Source organism: Pogoniulus pusillus, chromosome 23, assembly GCF_015220805.1.
Source record: "Pogoniulus pusillus isolate bPogPus1 chromosome 23, bPogPus1.pri, whole genome shotgun sequence".
Classification (NCBI taxonomy): Eukaryota; Metazoa; Chordata; class Aves; order Piciformes; family Lybiidae; genus Pogoniulus; species Pogoniulus pusillus.
This window is the reverse complement of record NC_087286.1, coordinates 7,354,915-7,372,423: the sequence shown is the minus strand read 5'-3', so window position 1 is coordinate 7,372,423 and position 17,509 is coordinate 7,354,915. Positions and strand designations below refer to the sequence as shown.

The following is a 17,509-nucleotide window of genomic DNA, read 5'->3' as shown; positions in this document are numbered from 1 at the left end:
CTGCATGGGAGGGAACTGACAGCTCAGCCTCTGTCAGCACCAACAGCAGCAGTGTTGGTACAGTGCTGCCCAGACACTTGCAGACGCGAGAGGTGGAAGGGACCTCAACCATCATCTGGTTCCAACCCCCTTGCCATGGGCAGGGTTACTTCCTGCTAGAACAGCTGTATAAATCTTGGTACCCATACTCCAGCCTGATGGAGTCTAATTCATTATATTCCTCAGAGTATTCTAGAAGCCCAGCATGGTAGGGTTTGAAGGGACCTCTGGAAAGGCTCATCCAGTCTAACCACGCTGCTACAGCAGGGGCACCTACAGCAGCTTGATTAGGATCACAGTGGCTGGGGGGTGTTGGAGGCACTCCAGAGATGGAGACTTCACAACCTCTCTGGGTAGGATGAGGCAGCAGTCTGGCACCCTCCCAGTTTGTGCCTATTGCCCCTTGTCCTGTTACAGGGCACCACTGACGAGTCTGCTGCCATCCTCTTACTCCCTGTCCTATAGCTCTTGCTGAGCATTGAGAAGATCCCCTCTGGGTCTGCTCTTCTCCAAGCTAAACAGCCCCAGGACTCAGCCTTTTCTCCTCACTGATATGCTCCAGGCTCTCAGCAGCTTCTCAGTTTCCACATGCCTCTGTTCAACTGAGGAGCCTGGAAAGGACCCAGATGTGGCCTAATGCAAAGCAGAGTGGGAGGAGAATACACCTGTTTCAGAGGACACAGAAAGAAATTCAGAGCTTGTTTCTTGGAAGCTGCTTTAACTTTTCCAGTTGCAGGTTCTCAGGGAAGATCCTGCCACTCTGAGTGAGCATGACCTTTGCAATGACCACTGCAAAGGTCATTGGAGCCAAAGCTTTCTCTCTGTGTTCCAGAGGGGATGTGGAGCCAAGGGGTAACATTCCCTACCAAGGTGTTGCCCTGACACAGGGTTGTTCAGATAAAAAGTACATTTTTGACTGTTTGCATTGGGTGAGGCCCTCCTGTGCCACCTGGCAGGAGTGTCCCAGCTCTGCAGGAACAGAAGCTCCTGTTGAGCCTTCATGGGGTGGAGGAGGAAGGGCAGGATGGTCTTTTCTAGGTGCTCCACAAAGGTGCAAAAGGGTCTCACTGGCAGCTCTCCAGCAGTGCCTAGAACCTGAGAATCACAGAACTGCATTGGGAAAGAGCTTTAAGGTCGTGGAGCCCAACACAGCCAAATCCACCACTAAACCACATCCCTCAGCACCACACCTCCACAGTTTGGTTCTGGTGGCAGAGGGGCTTGGAAAAGATAGAGTGGAGGTGCCCACTTTATGCAGACTTGGCTTGACCCAATGTGACAGGGGTTTGGCTTCTCCTGCCTTCTGTTCGCACCATGGGATCCTCTCATCCTGGGCAGACAGTAGAGCTCTATGAGTATGAGCAGGGCTTCAAAGGAGACCAAGAGGCACCAGTGTGTGCAGGATGGCAAGCTCTCTTCTTCCAACTTGACTTCAAGAACCAGGCCACCTCCTGTCTCTGCTGCTCCTCAAGTTGCTGCAGGAGCTCTTGAATCATTTTGGTTGACCCCTTTCATCATCAGCTGGAGGACACTCAGTACAATCAAGATGCAGGTGATGCTCTGAGACATGGGCTGGAGGAGGAGGGAGAGAAGGGGCTGAGCAGAGCTGGGTGGGAGGGAGATGGCAGCTGGAGCTGCAGAGGCCCAGGAAAGGGTGGAAGGGATCTGGGAGGTAGAAAGGGGAAGGTTGGTGGTGGTACTGGGAATGGGGACAAGTCCCAGCAGCACCCCTGAGCACTTCTTGCACCAGCCTGGAGGGTGGCACCTGCCCTGCTCAAGGGGCTTCTGGCAGTGGCTATGCCCTCAGCCCCGTGTTATCCCCAGGGGGTGGAACTTCTGCGCTGGCCAGTGCCCAGCCCAGCCTTGCCCTACTCACCATTGTCCTGAGCCAGACTGCCAGGGACAGGGCTGCTGCCTGGCACCTTGGGGACACCACTTTGTGACCCATCCTCAATGATGTCACAGGCAAGGCCCTAGGAGAGCACTCCCCAAACCCAACTGGCTCCTGAAAACCAAATTCCCATCACACCAGTGCCAAGTGCCCTGGGGTTGGTTCTGCTCTCATCCAATCCTCTCCACTTGGCTTTGTGACCTCCTCAGGCGAGGAGGAGTGGCAGCCTGCGGAGCCACGGGCTCAGGGCTCTGAGATGGCCTCTTTGCAGAGAAACCAGACCCCCTACTAGCACATTCCCAAAGCTGCTCTCAGCTCCTGCTGCCTCCTAGTTTGAGACTGAAGAGTTTAGTGTGGGCTTTGAACCGGGATCTGAGGGCCACCAGTCCAGGTGGAGTGCAGGAAGGAGCTCACACCCGGGTGTAGATCATTGGAGCTGTTTAATTCTAGGCTTTCATTCTCAGCAAATTCTCCCTCCGTGAAAGGTCTGCACCTGGGAGCCTCTCTCTTTCTGCTGCTAGATCCTGCAGCCCGAGGTCTTCTCCAGCCTCTAGCTGAAGGTGGCTGTGACCAAGTGTGATGGTTTGGGCTCTTACCCACCACCCCCACACTTTGTATTTGCCCCAGCTAACTCAGACGGACCCTGGGAATATAGATGAAGCAATTTATTTACAGCTAGCAGAATTTACAAGCAGCTATTTACAATATATACAGTTATATACAATTATATACAGAAATATACAAAGGATAAACAATACAAAAGCACAACTCCCCTCCCAGAAACCTGAGTCCCCAGGAGGGGCTTTCAAACCACCCCAACACCTCCCCCCGGCCCTCTCAACCTTACCCCAGTTCTCAGGAAGAAGAGAGGTGCAGCCAAGAGGTTAGGGAGCAAGGTTAGTGGGAGCAGGGTTAATGAGATGTGACCAGGTCTGAAGGCAAAGGCAGAAGAAAGAAACAAAATGGAGAAAGTTTACTTCTTCTTCCCAGAGCTCTCAGCGAGACTGTGAGAGAAGTTGACATCAATTGTTTTCATTTCACTGCCCGTTATCTAGTTCTGTTACCAAAACATTCCAGCTTGCTTCAAACTAGCACACCAAGCCGGGGCAGCAGTGCAGCAGTAGCGTGTGGCGCTGCTGGCTTCTGCAGCAGAGCAGCTTTCCACACCAGGAAGGGCTTAGGCGCCCGGTGCTGGCCCTTCGAGGGCTGGCTCTTTCCAAACCGACCAACAGCCCCGTGCTGTGCCCACCTTGTTAGCACCACCTTAGCGCTGCCCGGTTGGCTTCCAGAGTTGGGAATCCCCTCTGCAGTGATCCTCACCTCCCCAGAGCTCCCAGTTCCTGGTGCTTAACTGGGAGTACTGGGATGAGAAGTGATCATGAATAAAGAGCCCATACGGGAGAGCTCTGACACAGTGTGGTGATGCAGTGAAACAGCGGCAGGCTTGGGGATGCTGTGGGGCTCCCAGCCTACAGATCTGGGTGTCACCAGCCCCAGGGCCAGCACCATGGGAGGTGACAGTGCCACACGCCTGCGCCGCGCTCGTTGGCGGGTGCAGGAAGCCGCGGTCGAGGGGGGAAGTGGGTGCTCAGCGGCGGCGAGGGCAACATGGCAGAGCTGGAGGGTCCTGAGTTTGGCAAAGCTGATTTCGTCCTGCTGGATGAGGTGACGATGGAGCAGTTCCTGGAGAACCTGCGCCTGCGGTATGGGGCAGACACACCGCTGGGGGTACATGCGGCGGGCACCCCACGGCACCAGCTTGGCACCTCTGGGTGGGGTTGGGGTGACCGGGGACCTCAGCATCACCCTGAGGGCAGCTGGGATGTGGTGTCACGGTGACGGGGAGGCAGCAGGGACTGTGAGGCCCATCGAGGGATGCGGATCCTGGCACTGCAGGAAGCATCTGGGCGGTGCCCTGCTACCCTGGAGGACACTGAGGCATCTTCTGCTCCCTGAAGCGGGCTGGGTGGCTGGGGGGGGAGGGATAGAGCTTTCTCGTCGTCTGTTGCCCTGCAGCTCTGCCCAGCCCAACAGGATGCCACCTCACTGCACAGCACTCCCCAGGATGTCCTCCTACCCTATGACACAGCAGCTCACGGAGTGCCACCCCGCAGGGCGTCACCCCATGGACACCATCATCATGCCACCAGTCCCTAGCACAGCACTCCACATGCTGTCACCTCAGGCTGTGACAGAGCATCCTACAGGCTGCCACCCAGTGGCACAGCATCCTACATGGTGCCACCCTACCCCATGGCCCATCACCCTGCAGGATGTCAGTGTCCCCCCCCCAGCCCTCTTTAAAGCCTCCCCTGTGCACAGGTTCTCCGAGGGCCGCATCTACACCTACATCGGGGAGGTGGTGGTGGCGATCAACCCATACCGGGCACTGCCACTCTACGGGCCGCCAGTGGTGGAGCAGTACCGGGGCCGGGAGCTCTACGAGCGCCCACCGCACCTCTACGCCCTGGCAGATGCTGCCTACAAGGCCATGAAGCGCCGTGCCAAGGACACCTGCATTGTTATCTCAGGTACAGCCTTTGATACCATCTCCTGTGGTATCCCCCTGGAGAACCTGGGTGTGTGGGCACCTGGAAGGGTTAAGAACTGGCTGGCTGGCTGAGCCTGAAGAGTGGTGGGAATGGAGATAAATCCAGCTGGCAGGTGGTCACCAGTGGTGTCCCCAGGGCTCAGTGCTGGGGACACTTCTCTTTAATCAAGGATCTGCATGAGGGGATTGAGGCTCCCTCAGTAAGTCTGCAGACCCCAAATTGGGTGGGAGTGTTGAACTGCTTGAAGGCTCTGCAGAAGGATCTGGCCAGGCTGGATTGATCGAGCCAAGCTCAATTACTTGAGGCTTAACAAGGCCAAAGTCCTGCTGCTGAGTCACAGCAACCTCATGAATGCTCCAGGCTTGGGTCAGAGTGCCTGGAAACTGGTCAGCAGAAAAAGGGACCTGGGTGTGTAGGTTGTGTGTGGCTGGAGATGAACCAGTGAGTGCCCAAGTGACCAAGAAGGTCACCAGCATCCTGGCCTGGACCAGCAGTGGTATGGGCAGAAGGACCAGGGCAAGCATTGTGCCCCTGGACTGGGCACTGGTGAGGCTGCACCTCAAATTCTGTGTTCAGCTTTGAGCCCTTCACCCCAATAAGGACTCTGAGAGGCTGGAGCAGATCCAGGGAAGGATAACAAAGCTGCTAAAGGGTCTGGAGAATAGGGCTAGTGAGGAGCAGCTGAGGGAGCTGGGGTTGTTAGGCCTGGAGAAGAGGAGGCTGAGGGGAGGCTTCGTTGCTTTCTGCAACTCCTTCAAAGGAGGCTGGAGCTAGGTGGGAGTTGGTCTCTTCTTGTGAGTATCAGGTGATAAAAATGAGAGGAAATGGCCTGAAATTGTGCCAGGGGAGAGTTAGGTTGGAAATTAGGAAGTATTTTTGCCTGCAAAAGCAGTCAGGCATTGGAACAGGCTGCCCATGGAGGTGGTGGAGTCACTGTCTCTGGAGGTGTTCAAGAAACATATGGACATAGTGCTTGGGGACGTGGTTTGGTGGCCATGGTCGTGTTGGGTGGATGGTTGGGCTTGGTGATCTTGGAGAGCTCTTCCAGATGAGGCAGTTCTGTGGTTCTATCATTCTGTGGTGCTTGGGTGATGGGCACTCTTGAGTGGGTGTCTCAGCCCAGCCCCTGTTCTCTTCTACCAGGGGAGAGTGGGGCAGGCAAGACAGAGGCCAGCAAGTACATCATGCAGTACATTGCTGCCATCACCAACCCCAGCCAGCGCGCCGAGGTGGAGAGGTGGGTCCTGCCCCACGGTGCCATCTGGAGGGATGGGTGCTGGGGCATGAAGAACCCATGGACATCTCAGATTATAGGTGGGGGGAACTACCTGTGGGGCGAGGGTAGGGGGACGAGGGTGCCCCATGTGCGTAGGTATAGTGTGGGTCAACCCGGGGTGTCCTGTGTCTGTAGGGATGGTGTAGGGAGGTCCTGGGCTGTCCTGCACCCATAGAGAAGATATGGGGCAACCAGGGGTGTCCAATGCCTGTGTGATGACCCTGGAGGGTGCTGGGGTTCCCCTTGGCCATATGAGTATTGGGAGTGAGGCCCAAGTGTGCCATGTCCTGTGTCTGTCAGCAAGGCTGCAGCTGCAGTGTCATTTGGGGCCATGCTGTGCCGTGCCTCAGTGCCCCACATCGTGCTGTGCCATGCCTAACTGTGCTGCATCGTACTGTGCTGTGCCACGCCTAACTGTACTGCATCGTACCGTGCTGTGCCATGCCTAACTGTGCTGCATCGTACCGTGCTGTGCCATGCCTAACTGTGCTGCATTGTACCGTGCTGTGCCATGCCTAACTGTGCTGCATCGTACCGTGCTGTGCCATGCCTAACTGTGCTGCATCGTACCGTGCTGTGCCATGCCTAACTGTGCTGCATCGTACTGTGCTGTGCCATGCCTAACTGTGCTGCATCGTACCGTGCTGTGCCATGCCTAACTGTGCTGCGTCATGCCGTGCTGTGCCATGCCTAACTGTGCTGCATTGTACCGTGCTGTGCCATGCCTAACTGTGCTGCGTCATGCCGTGCTGTGCCATGCCTAACTGTGCTGCATTGTACCGTGCTGTGCCATGCCTAACTGTGCTGCATTGTACTGTGCTGTGCCATGCCTAACTGTGCTGCATCGTACCGTGCTGTGCCATGCCTAACTGTGCTGCATTGTACCGTGCTGTGCCATGCCTAACTGTGCTGCATTGTACCGTGCTGTGCCATGCCTAACTGTGCTGCGTCATGCCGTGCTGTGCCATGCCTAACTGTGCTGCATTGTACTGTGCTGTGCCACGCCTAACTGTGCTGCATTGTACCGTGCTGTGCCATGCCTAACTGTGCTGCATTGTACCGTGCTGTGCCATGCCTAACTGTACTGCATCATACTGTGCTGTGCCATGCCTAACTGTGCTGCGTCATGCCGTGCTGTGCCATGCCTAACTGTGCTGCATTGTACCGTGCTGTGCCATGCCTAACTGTACTGCATCATACTGTGCTGTGCCATGCCTAACTGTGCTGCATTGTACCGTGCTGTGCCATGCCTAACTGTGCTGCGTCATGCCGTGCTGTGCCATGCCTAACTGTGCTGCATTGTACTGTGCTGTGCCATGCCTAACTGTGCTGCATTGTACTGTGCTGTGCCATGCCTAACTGTGCTGCGTCATGCCGTGCTGTGCCATGCCTAACTGTGCTGCATTGTACCGTGCTGTGCCATGCCTAACTGTGCTGCATTGTACTGTGCTGTGCCATGCCTAACTGTGCTGCGTCATGCCGTGCTGTGCCATGCCTAACTGTGCTGCGTCATGCCATGCTGTGCCATGCCTAACTGTGCTGCGTCATGCCGTGCTGTGCCATGCCTAACTGTGCTGCATTGTACTGTGCTGTGCCATGCCTAACTGTGCTGCGTCATGCCGTGCTGTGCCATGCCTAACTGTGCTGCATTGTACTGTGCTGTGCCATGCCTAACTGTGCTGCATTGTACCGTGCTGTGCCATGCCTAACTGTGCTGCGTCATGCCGTGCTGTGCCATGCCTAACTGTGCTGCGTCATGCCGTGCTGTGCCATGCCTAACTGTGCTGCATTGTACTGTGCTGTGCCATGCCTAACTGTGCTGCGTCATGCCGTGCTGTGCCATGCCTAACTGTGCTGCATTGTACCGTGCTGTGCCATGCCTAACTGTGCTGCGTTGTACTGTGCTGTGCCATGCCTAACTGTGCTGCATTGTACTGTGCTGTGCCATGCCTAACTGTGCTGCATTGTACCGTGCTGTGCCATGCCTAACTGTGCTGCATTGTACTGTGCTGTGCCATGCCTAACTGTGCTGCGTCATGCCATGCTGTGCCATGCCTAACTGTGCTGCATTGTACCGTGCTGTGCCATGCCTAACTGTGCTGCATTGTACTGTGCTGTGCCATGCCTAACTGTGCTGCGTCATGCCATGCTGTGCCATGCCTAACTGTGCTGCGTTGTACCGTGCTGTGCCATGCCTAACTGTGCTGCGTTGTACCGTGCTGTGCCATGCCTAACTGTGCTGCATTGTACCGTGCTGTGCCATGCCTAACTGTGCTGCATTGTACCGTGCTGTGCCATGCCGTGCCATGCGGTTTCACACGGTGCCACCCTGCCCAGGGTGAAGAATGTGCTGCTCAAGTCCAACTGTGTCCTGGAAGCCTTCGGCAATGCCAAAACCAAGCGGAACGACAACTCCAGCCGCTTTGGCCGCTACATGGACATCAACTTCGACTTCAAGGGGGACCCTACTGGCGGCCACATCCACAACTATCTTCTGGAGAAGGTGTGGGCAAGGCCATGGGTGGGGCTGTGGGTGGGGCCAACCAGTGGGTGAGTGCTAGTCCCACAGGGCACCACGTGGCACCCAGCTTCTGCTCCCTCCTCCAGTCTCGAGTCCTCCAGCAGCAGCCAGGAGAGAGGAACTTTCATGCGTTCTACCAGGTGAGCTGGGGGTGAGTGGGGTGGGATGGGATGGAAATGGTTGAGGTGGGATGAATGAGATGAGAAGGTTGAGACAGAATGTGATTAGATAGGAAGGCTGGGATGGGACAGATGGAATGGATTAGAAGGCTGAGATAGGGTGGGATGGAAATCAGTGAGATGTGACTGGTGGGATAAGAAGGTTGGGTGGGAATCTATGAGATGGGATGGACATGGATGGGATCTCTGGGATGACATGGGGTGGGGTGATACGGGTGAGTTGGACAGGATGGGATGGGATGAATGAGATGGAGCACTGAGATAACCAGGATGGTGTTGGATGGGTCAGGGTGGAGTAGGCTGGGTCAGGATGAGATGGGGAGCAACAGAACCAGATTCTCCAGCTTGTGGGGACACTGAATGGTGTTGACCAGGCCAAGGAGCCACTGGCTCAGGTGCTGACTCCCATCCTGTATTCTCTAGTTGCTGCTGGGAGCCCCTGAGGCACTGCTGACCTCACTGCACCTCCACCGCGACCCCAACACCTACCGCTACACCCGGGGGGCTACGATGGGCACCGTGAGTGGGGTCAAGTGGGGCTGGGGGGGGGCAGGGCCAGGTCCCACCTCCCTCACCCCACCCCTGCACCCAGGCCTTCAGGGATGATGTTGCCGGGTACCGTGCGGTGGAGGACGCCATGGCCACCATCGGCTTCTCCCCAGAGGAGGTGGGATCCCTGCACCGCATCCTGGCCACCGTCCTGCTCCTGGTGAGACCCCTGCCAGTACGGACCCCTCACACCAGTACAGACCAGCAGAGCCCAGCAGAAACCATTACAACCCTGTATGACCCAGCTAAATACCAGTGCCTAGCCCAGTACAAACTAGTACAGCCCAGCATGACCCAATACAGTCCAGCACAAACCAGTACAGCCTAGCATGGACTAGCAGAGCCCAATACAAACCAGTACAGCCCAGCACGGACCAAGCCAGCCCAATATAATCCAGTATAGGCCTATATGGGTCACCCTAATACAAACCAATACAGCCCAATACAAACCAGTACAGCCTTCTGTGGCCAAATCCAGCCCTGGGGTGTGGGGGCATCTGGTGCTGGGGCACCCCAGCCCCGTTTTAGGGTCTCATGGGTGTCCCTCCACCTTCGCCTACCAACATGCTGTGGTGGACCCACCCCAGGGCAACGTGGAGTTCGCAGCAGAGGGTGAGGTGGCAGTGGTGGAGGATGCAGGGCAGGTGCTGGCGCTGGCCGAGCTGACAGCCACAGCTCCCAGCGCCCTGCACCAGGCCCTGCTGACCCGCACCGTGGCGGCTGGCGGCGGGGAGCTCATCGAGAAGGGCCACAGCCCCAAGGAGGCTGCCTACGCCCGGGATGCCTGCGCCAAGGTAAGGAGGGAACAGGGGGTGATGGATGTCCCCAGGCAACCCCCAAGCTGGGGACCGAGTGGTTGGAAAGATGCCTCTCAGAAAAGGACCTGGGGATGCAGAAGATTGGCAGCCATCTGAGAGTGAGCCAGCAATGTGCTCAGGTCACCAAGAAGGCCACCAGCTTCCTGGCCTGGGTCAGCAATGGTGTGGCCAGAAGGACCTGGGCAGGGGTTGTTTCCGTGGACTGGATACTGGTGAGGCCACACCTTGAATCCTGGGGGCAGGTTTGGTCCACTTACTCCAAGTAGGACATTGAGGGGCTGGAGCAGGTCCAGAGAAGGGCAACAAAGATGGTGAAGGGTTTGGAGAACAGAGCTGGTGAGGAGCAACTGAGGGAGCTGGGCTTGTTGAGCCTGGAGAAAAGGAGGCTAGGGGGAGGCCTTCTGGCTCTCTCCAAATCCCTGAAAGGTGGAAATGGCCTGGAATTGTGCTAGGGGAGGGTTGGATATTAGGAAAAATTTCTTCCCTGCAAAGAGTGGTCAGGCATTGGAACAGGCTGCCTGGGGAGGTGATGGAGTCACCATCCCTGAAGGTGTTCAGGAAATGTGAGGACATGGCACTCTGGGACATGGTTTGGTGGCCATGGTGGTGTTGGGTTGAGGGTTGGACTCATTTGTCATAGAAGTCTCTTCCAACCAAAAAAACCCTGACGATCCTGTGTCCTCCCTACCCTAACTCTGGCACCGTTAGATGCCCACCATCCTGTCCCCTGTCCCCAGGCCATCTACGAGCGTCTCTTCTGCTGGATCGTGGGGCGCATCAACGCCAGCATTGCCACCCGGCACTACGACGCTCGCCAGCACGGCAAGAGCACCGTCATCGGTGTCCTGGACATCTATGGCTTTGAGATCTTCGACACCAACAGGTGAACTGGCCCAAGGGTGGGTGTCATGGGTGGGGATAGGACCTGGGAAGGACCTGGGAGGGGCTGGGACCTAAGATGGACACAGGGACAGGAGAGGACTTGAGAGAGTTGCAGGAAGGGGATGAGAACCAGAAGAGGACTCATGGAAGAGTCAGGGTTTGGGAGTGAAAAATAGAGGTGACAGGACCCAATAGGGGTCCAAAGAGGTGACAGAACCCAGGAGACAAAAGGAAGGGATGATACCCAGGAGGGGACTCATGGAAGGGACAGGGCTTGGGAGAGATGTATGGAGGGGAGGATGCCCAAGGGATCTGTGGAAGGGGACAGGACAACAAAAGACACGTGGAGGTGCCAGGACCAGAAGGGAGCTTTTGAAGAGACAGGAGCAGGAGGTCTCCAGAAGGGTTGTGTGGCTTGGGCCAGGTGGAACGGGGACATGGTGGGGTGGCAGTGACTATGCTGACTTCCTGCCCACAGCTTCGAGCAGTTCTGCATCAACTACTGCAACGAGAAGCTGCAGCAGCTCTTCATCGAGCTGATCCTGCGGCAGGAGCAGGCTGAGTACCAGCGGGAGGGCATCACCTGGCAGAGCGTGAGGAGATACGGGGACAAGGGGGCACAGGGAGGCATCACCTCGCAGAGCACGAGGGGATGTGGGGACATGCTGGGGTGCTTTGCCTGGCAGAGTGGGAGAGGACAGGGTGGACATGAGGACACGGTGGGGGCATGAGGGGACATGGCCTGGCAGCATGTGAGGGGGCATGGTGAGACCTGAGGGCCATCGCCTGGCAGAGCATGGTGGAGGCACAAGAACATGGCAGGGGTCATGGAAGCCATCACCCGTCATGGCGAGATCTCGGGTGTGGAGGCAAATTGGGGTCCCTGGGGGGGGTGCAGTTCGTGGTACACACCCACTACTTCTCCCCCCAAGGTTGAGTACTTCAGCAACGAGCCCATTGTGGAGCTGGTGGAGCAGCCCCACCGCGGTGTCCTGGCACTGCTGGACGAGGCCTGCCTGGCCGTGGGCACCGTCACCGATTCCCTCTTCCTGGCCTCTATGGATGCCCGCCTTGGCCACCACCCCCACTACAGCAGTCGCAAGGTGCTTCTGGGGGTCTTGGGGGTGGGGACTGGAGAGGTCCATGGGCGGGGGACTGACGTCACTCTGCCCCACAGCTCTGCCCCACGGACAAGACCATGGAGTTCAACCGAGACTTCCGCATCAAGCACTACGCTGGAGATGTCACGTGAGGGGGGACAGAGTAGGGAGGTGGTGACCTGTGGGCACCCTTGGGTGGCCACAGGGCTGTGGACCACCATGGAGGACTTTAGGAGGCTATGAAGGCCATGGGGGGCCCACTTGAGACCATGGAGTTACAGGGGTTTACAGCTGACCATGGTCTATGGTTGACCACAAGGACTCAGAGAACCATGAAGGACCATGCGGAAGCATGGAGGGGGTCTTGAGGAACTCTGAGAGATGGTCTCAGTTCATGGGGGACTGTTGGGCTGTGGGGATCATGGGGACCATGGAGGACTTGCAGAGGACCATCTGGGGCCATGGCAGTGAGGGTGGCCATCGGGAACGGGAACTACGGTCATGCTGAGTGGCCATGGATCTGTGGCGGGCTGTGGAGAACCATGGACAAACAGGGAGGGCCTTGGGACTGCACTGGGAGGATGTGGGAGCCACCTTGGACCATGGAGAGCCATGGGGCCATAGAGGCCCCTGAGGGACTGTGGGGTAGCCTTGGTTGACTGTGGGGCTTTGAGGATCTGTGAGTGATTGTGTGGACCCAATTAGGACTGTGTGAGGCCATTGAGGGGCCACTGACATTCACAGAGTCTGAGATGTCCTCAGAGGCCATCCACAGCAGGGTCAAGGGGACTCTGTATCCATGGGCACTGAACCCCAGGGTCCCCTGAGCTTCATGGGTGCTCCCAGGGACATCTCCAGGGTAGCTGGAGAGTCCCTCACTGTGATGTCCTCCTCCTCAGATACTCGGTGGAAGGTTTCCTGGACAAGAACAAGGACACTCTCTTCCAGGACTTCAAACGGCTCTTCTACAACAGGTTGGGGACACAGCTGGGGACCTGGTAGCACAACTGTGAAATGGGAGCAGGGTGCCCAGTGCCACCGTCCCCATGCCAACGCTGTCCCCAGTGCGGACCCTGTGTTGCGTGCCATGTGGCCCGATGGCGAGCAGAGCATCACCGAGGTCACCAAGCGCCCGCTGACCACTGGCACACTCTTCAAGAACTCTATCGTGGCCCTGGTGGAGAACCTCGCCTCTAAGGTAGGGCACTGGAGACAGCTGGGCATGTCCCAGTGCCAGCCTGGTGTGCCTTTGTGCCAACATGATGTGTCTCCGTGACAGCTGGGCATGGCCTCACGCCCATTGCCATGTCCCTATGCCTGCCTGGCATGTCTCCAGACAGCCAAGATATCCTTAAGGCAGCCTGGCATGTGCCTGAGCCAGCCTGGAAAGTCCTCAGCCAGCCAGTATGTCCCCAGGCCATCTTGGCATGTCCCTAACCCAGCCAAGATATTCCCAGGCTGCTGATCCATCCTGTCTCCCTGCCACCCATGCCCTTTGCAATCCCACTCGGTATACCCAGAGCGCCCTAGTCTGGGGCACCCACGTGCTTGATGTCACTGGTGGGTGCCATCTTGGTGCCGTTATGTCCCCACAGGAGCCCTACTATGTGCGTTGCATCAAACCCAATGACCAGAAGTCACCAACGCTCTTCGACGAGGAGCTCTGTCGCCACCAGGTCTCCTACCTGGGGCTGCTGGAGAACGTCCGCGTGCGCCGCGCTGGCTTTGCCTACCGCCAGCCCTACCACCGCTTCCTCCAGCGGTACGGCCACCAGGGCGTGGGGACATAGGGGCACTGGGTATCAGGGCTATACGGATCTGGAGACACCACGACATGGGGACATCAGGACATTGGGTGTTAGGGTTATTGGGATCTGGAGACACCACGACATGGGGACATCAGGACATTGGGTGTTAGGGTTATTGGGATCTGGAGACACCACGACATGGGGACATCAGGACATTGGGTGTCGAGGCTGTCAAGATTTGGTACATAGGGGCACTGGGACATAGAAGGACTTAGAGGCCGTGGGGACATTGAGGGTCAGGGATGCTGAGACGCAGCACAGAGGAACGTAAGGATGTGGGGACACAAGGATGTGGGGACACTGTCCCTATCCCAAACTCCCTCATTGCTCTGCCCCCCAGGTACAAGATGACCTGTGAGTACACGTGGCCCAACCACCTGATGGCCAATGACCAGGAGGCCACACAAGCCCTCCTGGAGCAGCATGGCTTCCAGGATGACGTGGCTTATGGGCACACCAAGGTCTTCATCCGCACACCCCGCACCCTCTTCTGCCTCGAGCAGGAGAGGGCACAGCTCATCCCTATCATTGTCCTATTGCTGCAGAAGGTGGGCACATGTGTCACAACAGGGTGACATGGGGTTGAGGATATGCCACTGATGTGATGAGTAGTCATGGTGGTGGCAAGGCCACCAGGTAGCCAGGGCTCTGCCTGCACTAGGACTTGTTGATGGTCTTGGAGGGGAGCTGAGCATGGCTTGGGGCAGGGTTTGGGGCACAGGGTGGCACAGAGCATGGGCTTGGTGTGGGGCAGAGGATGGGATGTAACATGAGCATGGCATGGGTCATACATATGTAGAGTGTGCTGTGGGACAAGGGGAATGGCATGGGCTGGGACATAGAGCATGGTGTAGGGGTACACTGTGGGGCAGGGGCTGTGGCAGGGCATACAGTGTGACATGGAGAATGGCACAGGGAATACAGTGGGGCAGGGGATGGGGTATGACATGGATGCAACACAGGGCATGGGGCAGAGAACAGGGCACTGGTGAGGCTTGGCATGGGGCAGGACATGGAACTGGCACAGAGCTGGCACTGGGAACTTCTTTGGAGCAGGGCATGGGCTGCACTGGTGGGGTTCACATTTTGGGGGCCTCATGGTGTCTGGTGCCTGCCCCAGTGCCACTCCGGGGGGGGATCCATGCGGCAGTGCCCACTCTGACCAGCGGCATTGGGCAGGCGTGGCGCGGTGCCCTGGCACGCCGGCGCTGCCGGGCCCTGCGTGCCGCCTACACCATCATGGCATGCTACAAGCGGCACAAGGTGAGGGCCTACCTGCGGGAGCTGCTCCAGCGCTTCCAGGCTGTCCGCAGCCTTCCCGACTTCGGCAAGAGCCTGCTTTGGCCGGAGCCGCCCGCGGTGCTGGAGCGATTCCAGGAGGCCAGCCAGTGCCTCTTCCGCAGGTACCGGCCCAGGCTGGGATGGGCACCTGGCACAGGGATGTGGGATGGGAATGTGGGATGGGAACATGGATGTGGGGCAGGGACATGGGCTGGAGACATGGGTTGGAGACATGGAGCGAGGATAAGGGGCTTGAATGAGGGACGGTGACAGAACCGGGATGGGGATATGGGGTAGGAATGTGGGGCATTGGATAGGGATGTGTAATGGGACTGTGGGATGAGAACATGGAATGAGAGTGTGGGATGGAGACAAGGATGCAGGATGAGAATTTGGGATGGGAATGTGGAACATGAGACAGGAATGAAGGCACAGGATTGGGATGTGGATGTGGAACATGGATAGGGGGGTGGTGACCATGGGACAGGGATGTGGGATATGAATGTGGGGCAGAGACACACGGGTCTAGGACACACGGGGCAGGGATGCATGGGTCTGGAACAGGGGAGGGGGACACAGGATGGTGACATGAGCACACTGCAGGTGGCGAGCACGGCAGATCATCAAGAACATTCCCCCATCGGCCATGGGCCAGATCCGTGCCAAGGTGGCTGCCATGGAGGCGCTGGGGGGGCTGCGCAAGGACTGGGGCTGCCAGCGCGCATGGGCGAGGGACTACCTCTCCTCGGTAAGGGTGCTGGGGTGGGGAGTGCCCCGTGGTGCACCCCAGGGTGTCACCAAGCCCTACGCTTGGTGCCACCCCAGCCCCATCTCACGGCTGCCCACAGCCCGTGGAGAACCCGGGGCTGGCTCTGCCCTTCGCCCGTCGCCTCCAGGCTCTCAAGGACAAGGTGCACTTTGGCTCCGTCCTATTCTCCTGTCACGTCCGTAAGGTGAGGACACAGGGGAGGTCCTGCACGGCCAGCACCCCCGTGTCACTTCCCCTCTGTGTCCCCTTACCTGGCTCTGTCCCCACAGATCAACCGCTTCGGGAAGAGCCGGGACCGTGCCATCCTGGTGACGGACCAGCACCTCTACAAGCTGGACCCCCGGAAGCAGTACCGGGTGATGCGGGCACTGCCCCTCAGCACGGTGAGTGTCCCTAACCCCGCCAGGGGGACGGACGGGACAAGGCCACCTCCTATGCTTTGTCCTGGTCAGCTGGAGTTAGGGGATGCCCAGATGTTTTGGCTGTCCTGCTCCTACCCAGAGGTTGAAGTCCTCTCCGTGAGCCTGTGATGGAGCCGTCTGCATGAGCACAGTGAAGTGTCCTGGGACCGATGGGATGTTGTCCCACCGTGCTGACCATGTCATCTGTTCTCATCATACTGGCCGTGGTGCCCTGTCCGTGACACGTTTTCCACACTGCCTTGGCCAGGCCGTGACCTCAAGCCCCTCAGCACAGCCGCACCTGTAGCACTGACACTTTGATGTCCCCACAGGTGACAGGGCTGAGTGTGACAAGCTGCCTGGCACAGCTGGTAGTCTTCCACACCCAAAGCCAGGAGGACCTGGCTGTGTGCCTCCACAAGATGCAGCCGGCAGGGGACAACCGGGTGGGCGAGCTGGTGGGCGTCCTTCTGGAGCACTGCCGAGCGTAAGTTGGGGTACTGGGGCTCGAGGGTTGGGGAGGTCCCGGTACCCCACCAGCCCCCTCCCCATCGATGTTGGAATGTTGTAGGACCAAGCGGGAGCTGCAGGTCCAGGTCTCCGACCGCATCCAGCTGAGCTTCCGCAGGCGCCGGCGGGTGCTGACGGTGAAAGCACAGCCCGACGCGGCCGCGCCCGATTTTGGCAAGAGCCACGATGGCTTCGTGCTTTACTGGCCCGGCAGATGAGGTGTCAGGGCAAATGCCGCTGCTGTCACCCCCCTGGACACATCCTCTCGCACTGACCTCTGCTCGGGACCCCACCACAGCCCTGTGACACCCCAATCACATATTTTCCCCCAACACTGTGTCCCCCCGTCCAGGGATGATGCCAAATCCTCTGGGAATAAAGAGCTGGATAAGACCACTACAGCCGCTAAAGCATGGCTTCAGATCCACCCTCAGCAGCCCCCGGTACAGCACTGGGCACCTCCAGAATCTCTGCCCAACAGCTTGGGACAGGGGAAAGGGCAGGGACAGTTGGGCTGCAGATGGTGACATGGGAAAAACCTTTTAATTATTATCCTGCTAATGATGAGAACAGAGGTAGTGTTCTCACAGGGGAGGAGGAGGAGGAGGAACCCCAGCGAGGGACTGTGGACCTGGGACCTTTAATTTCAGTCTATGGGATAATACTGGGAGGAAACCAGAAGAGATGAAGGGAAAAAAAGGGTGATTAACAGAGCTGATTTGCTACCCACTTCAAAGGAGGATGCCTTAACAGTCCTGAAGTACTCCTAAGACCAGCGAGGAGGATGAGGTGCTCGGCTGGGCAGCAGTGGAGTCCACAGAGACTCCCAAATGGCTCCTAAATAGGTCCCAGCTGCCCCCCGTCCTTCCCGGGGCCCAGTGCCACAGCAGCCCCAGGCTCCAACCCAGCCCAGGCGCGGGGCACGCCGTGGGG

At 57.9% G+C, this 17,509-nt stretch overlaps 1 protein-coding gene across 2 annotated transcripts; it reads left to right on the top strand.

The window, feature by feature from the left end:
* The first annotated feature begins 3,538 nt into the window (after window positions 1-3,538).
* On the top strand, window positions 3,539-16,941 carry MYO1G (myosin IG). Of its 2 annotated transcripts, none has more exons than XM_064162941.1 (22): window positions 3,539-3,633; window positions 4,253-4,461; window positions 5,626-5,719; window positions 8,096-8,261; window positions 8,366-8,419; window positions 8,882-8,977; window positions 9,051-9,167; window positions 9,595-9,801; window positions 10,563-10,708; window positions 11,186-11,300; window positions 11,640-11,810; window positions 11,885-11,955; window positions 12,707-12,781; window positions 12,873-13,005; window positions 13,403-13,569; window positions 13,956-14,163; window positions 14,795-15,018; window positions 15,500-15,644; window positions 15,745-15,849; window positions 15,935-16,048; window positions 16,399-16,553; window positions 16,638-16,941. In XM_064162941.1, exons 1-22 carry the CDS (start codon window positions 3,539-3,541, stop codon window positions 16,792-16,794), a joined length of 3,024 nt encoding a protein of 1,007 aa, XP_064019011.1. In that variant the 3' UTR covers window positions 16,795-16,941. The 2 variants fall into 2 exon arrangements, with proteins under 2 accessions (XP_064019011.1, XP_064019010.1); XM_064162940.1 differs by having other exon boundaries at window positions 8,882-8,986.
* Window positions 16,942-17,509: the final 568 nt, after the last annotated feature.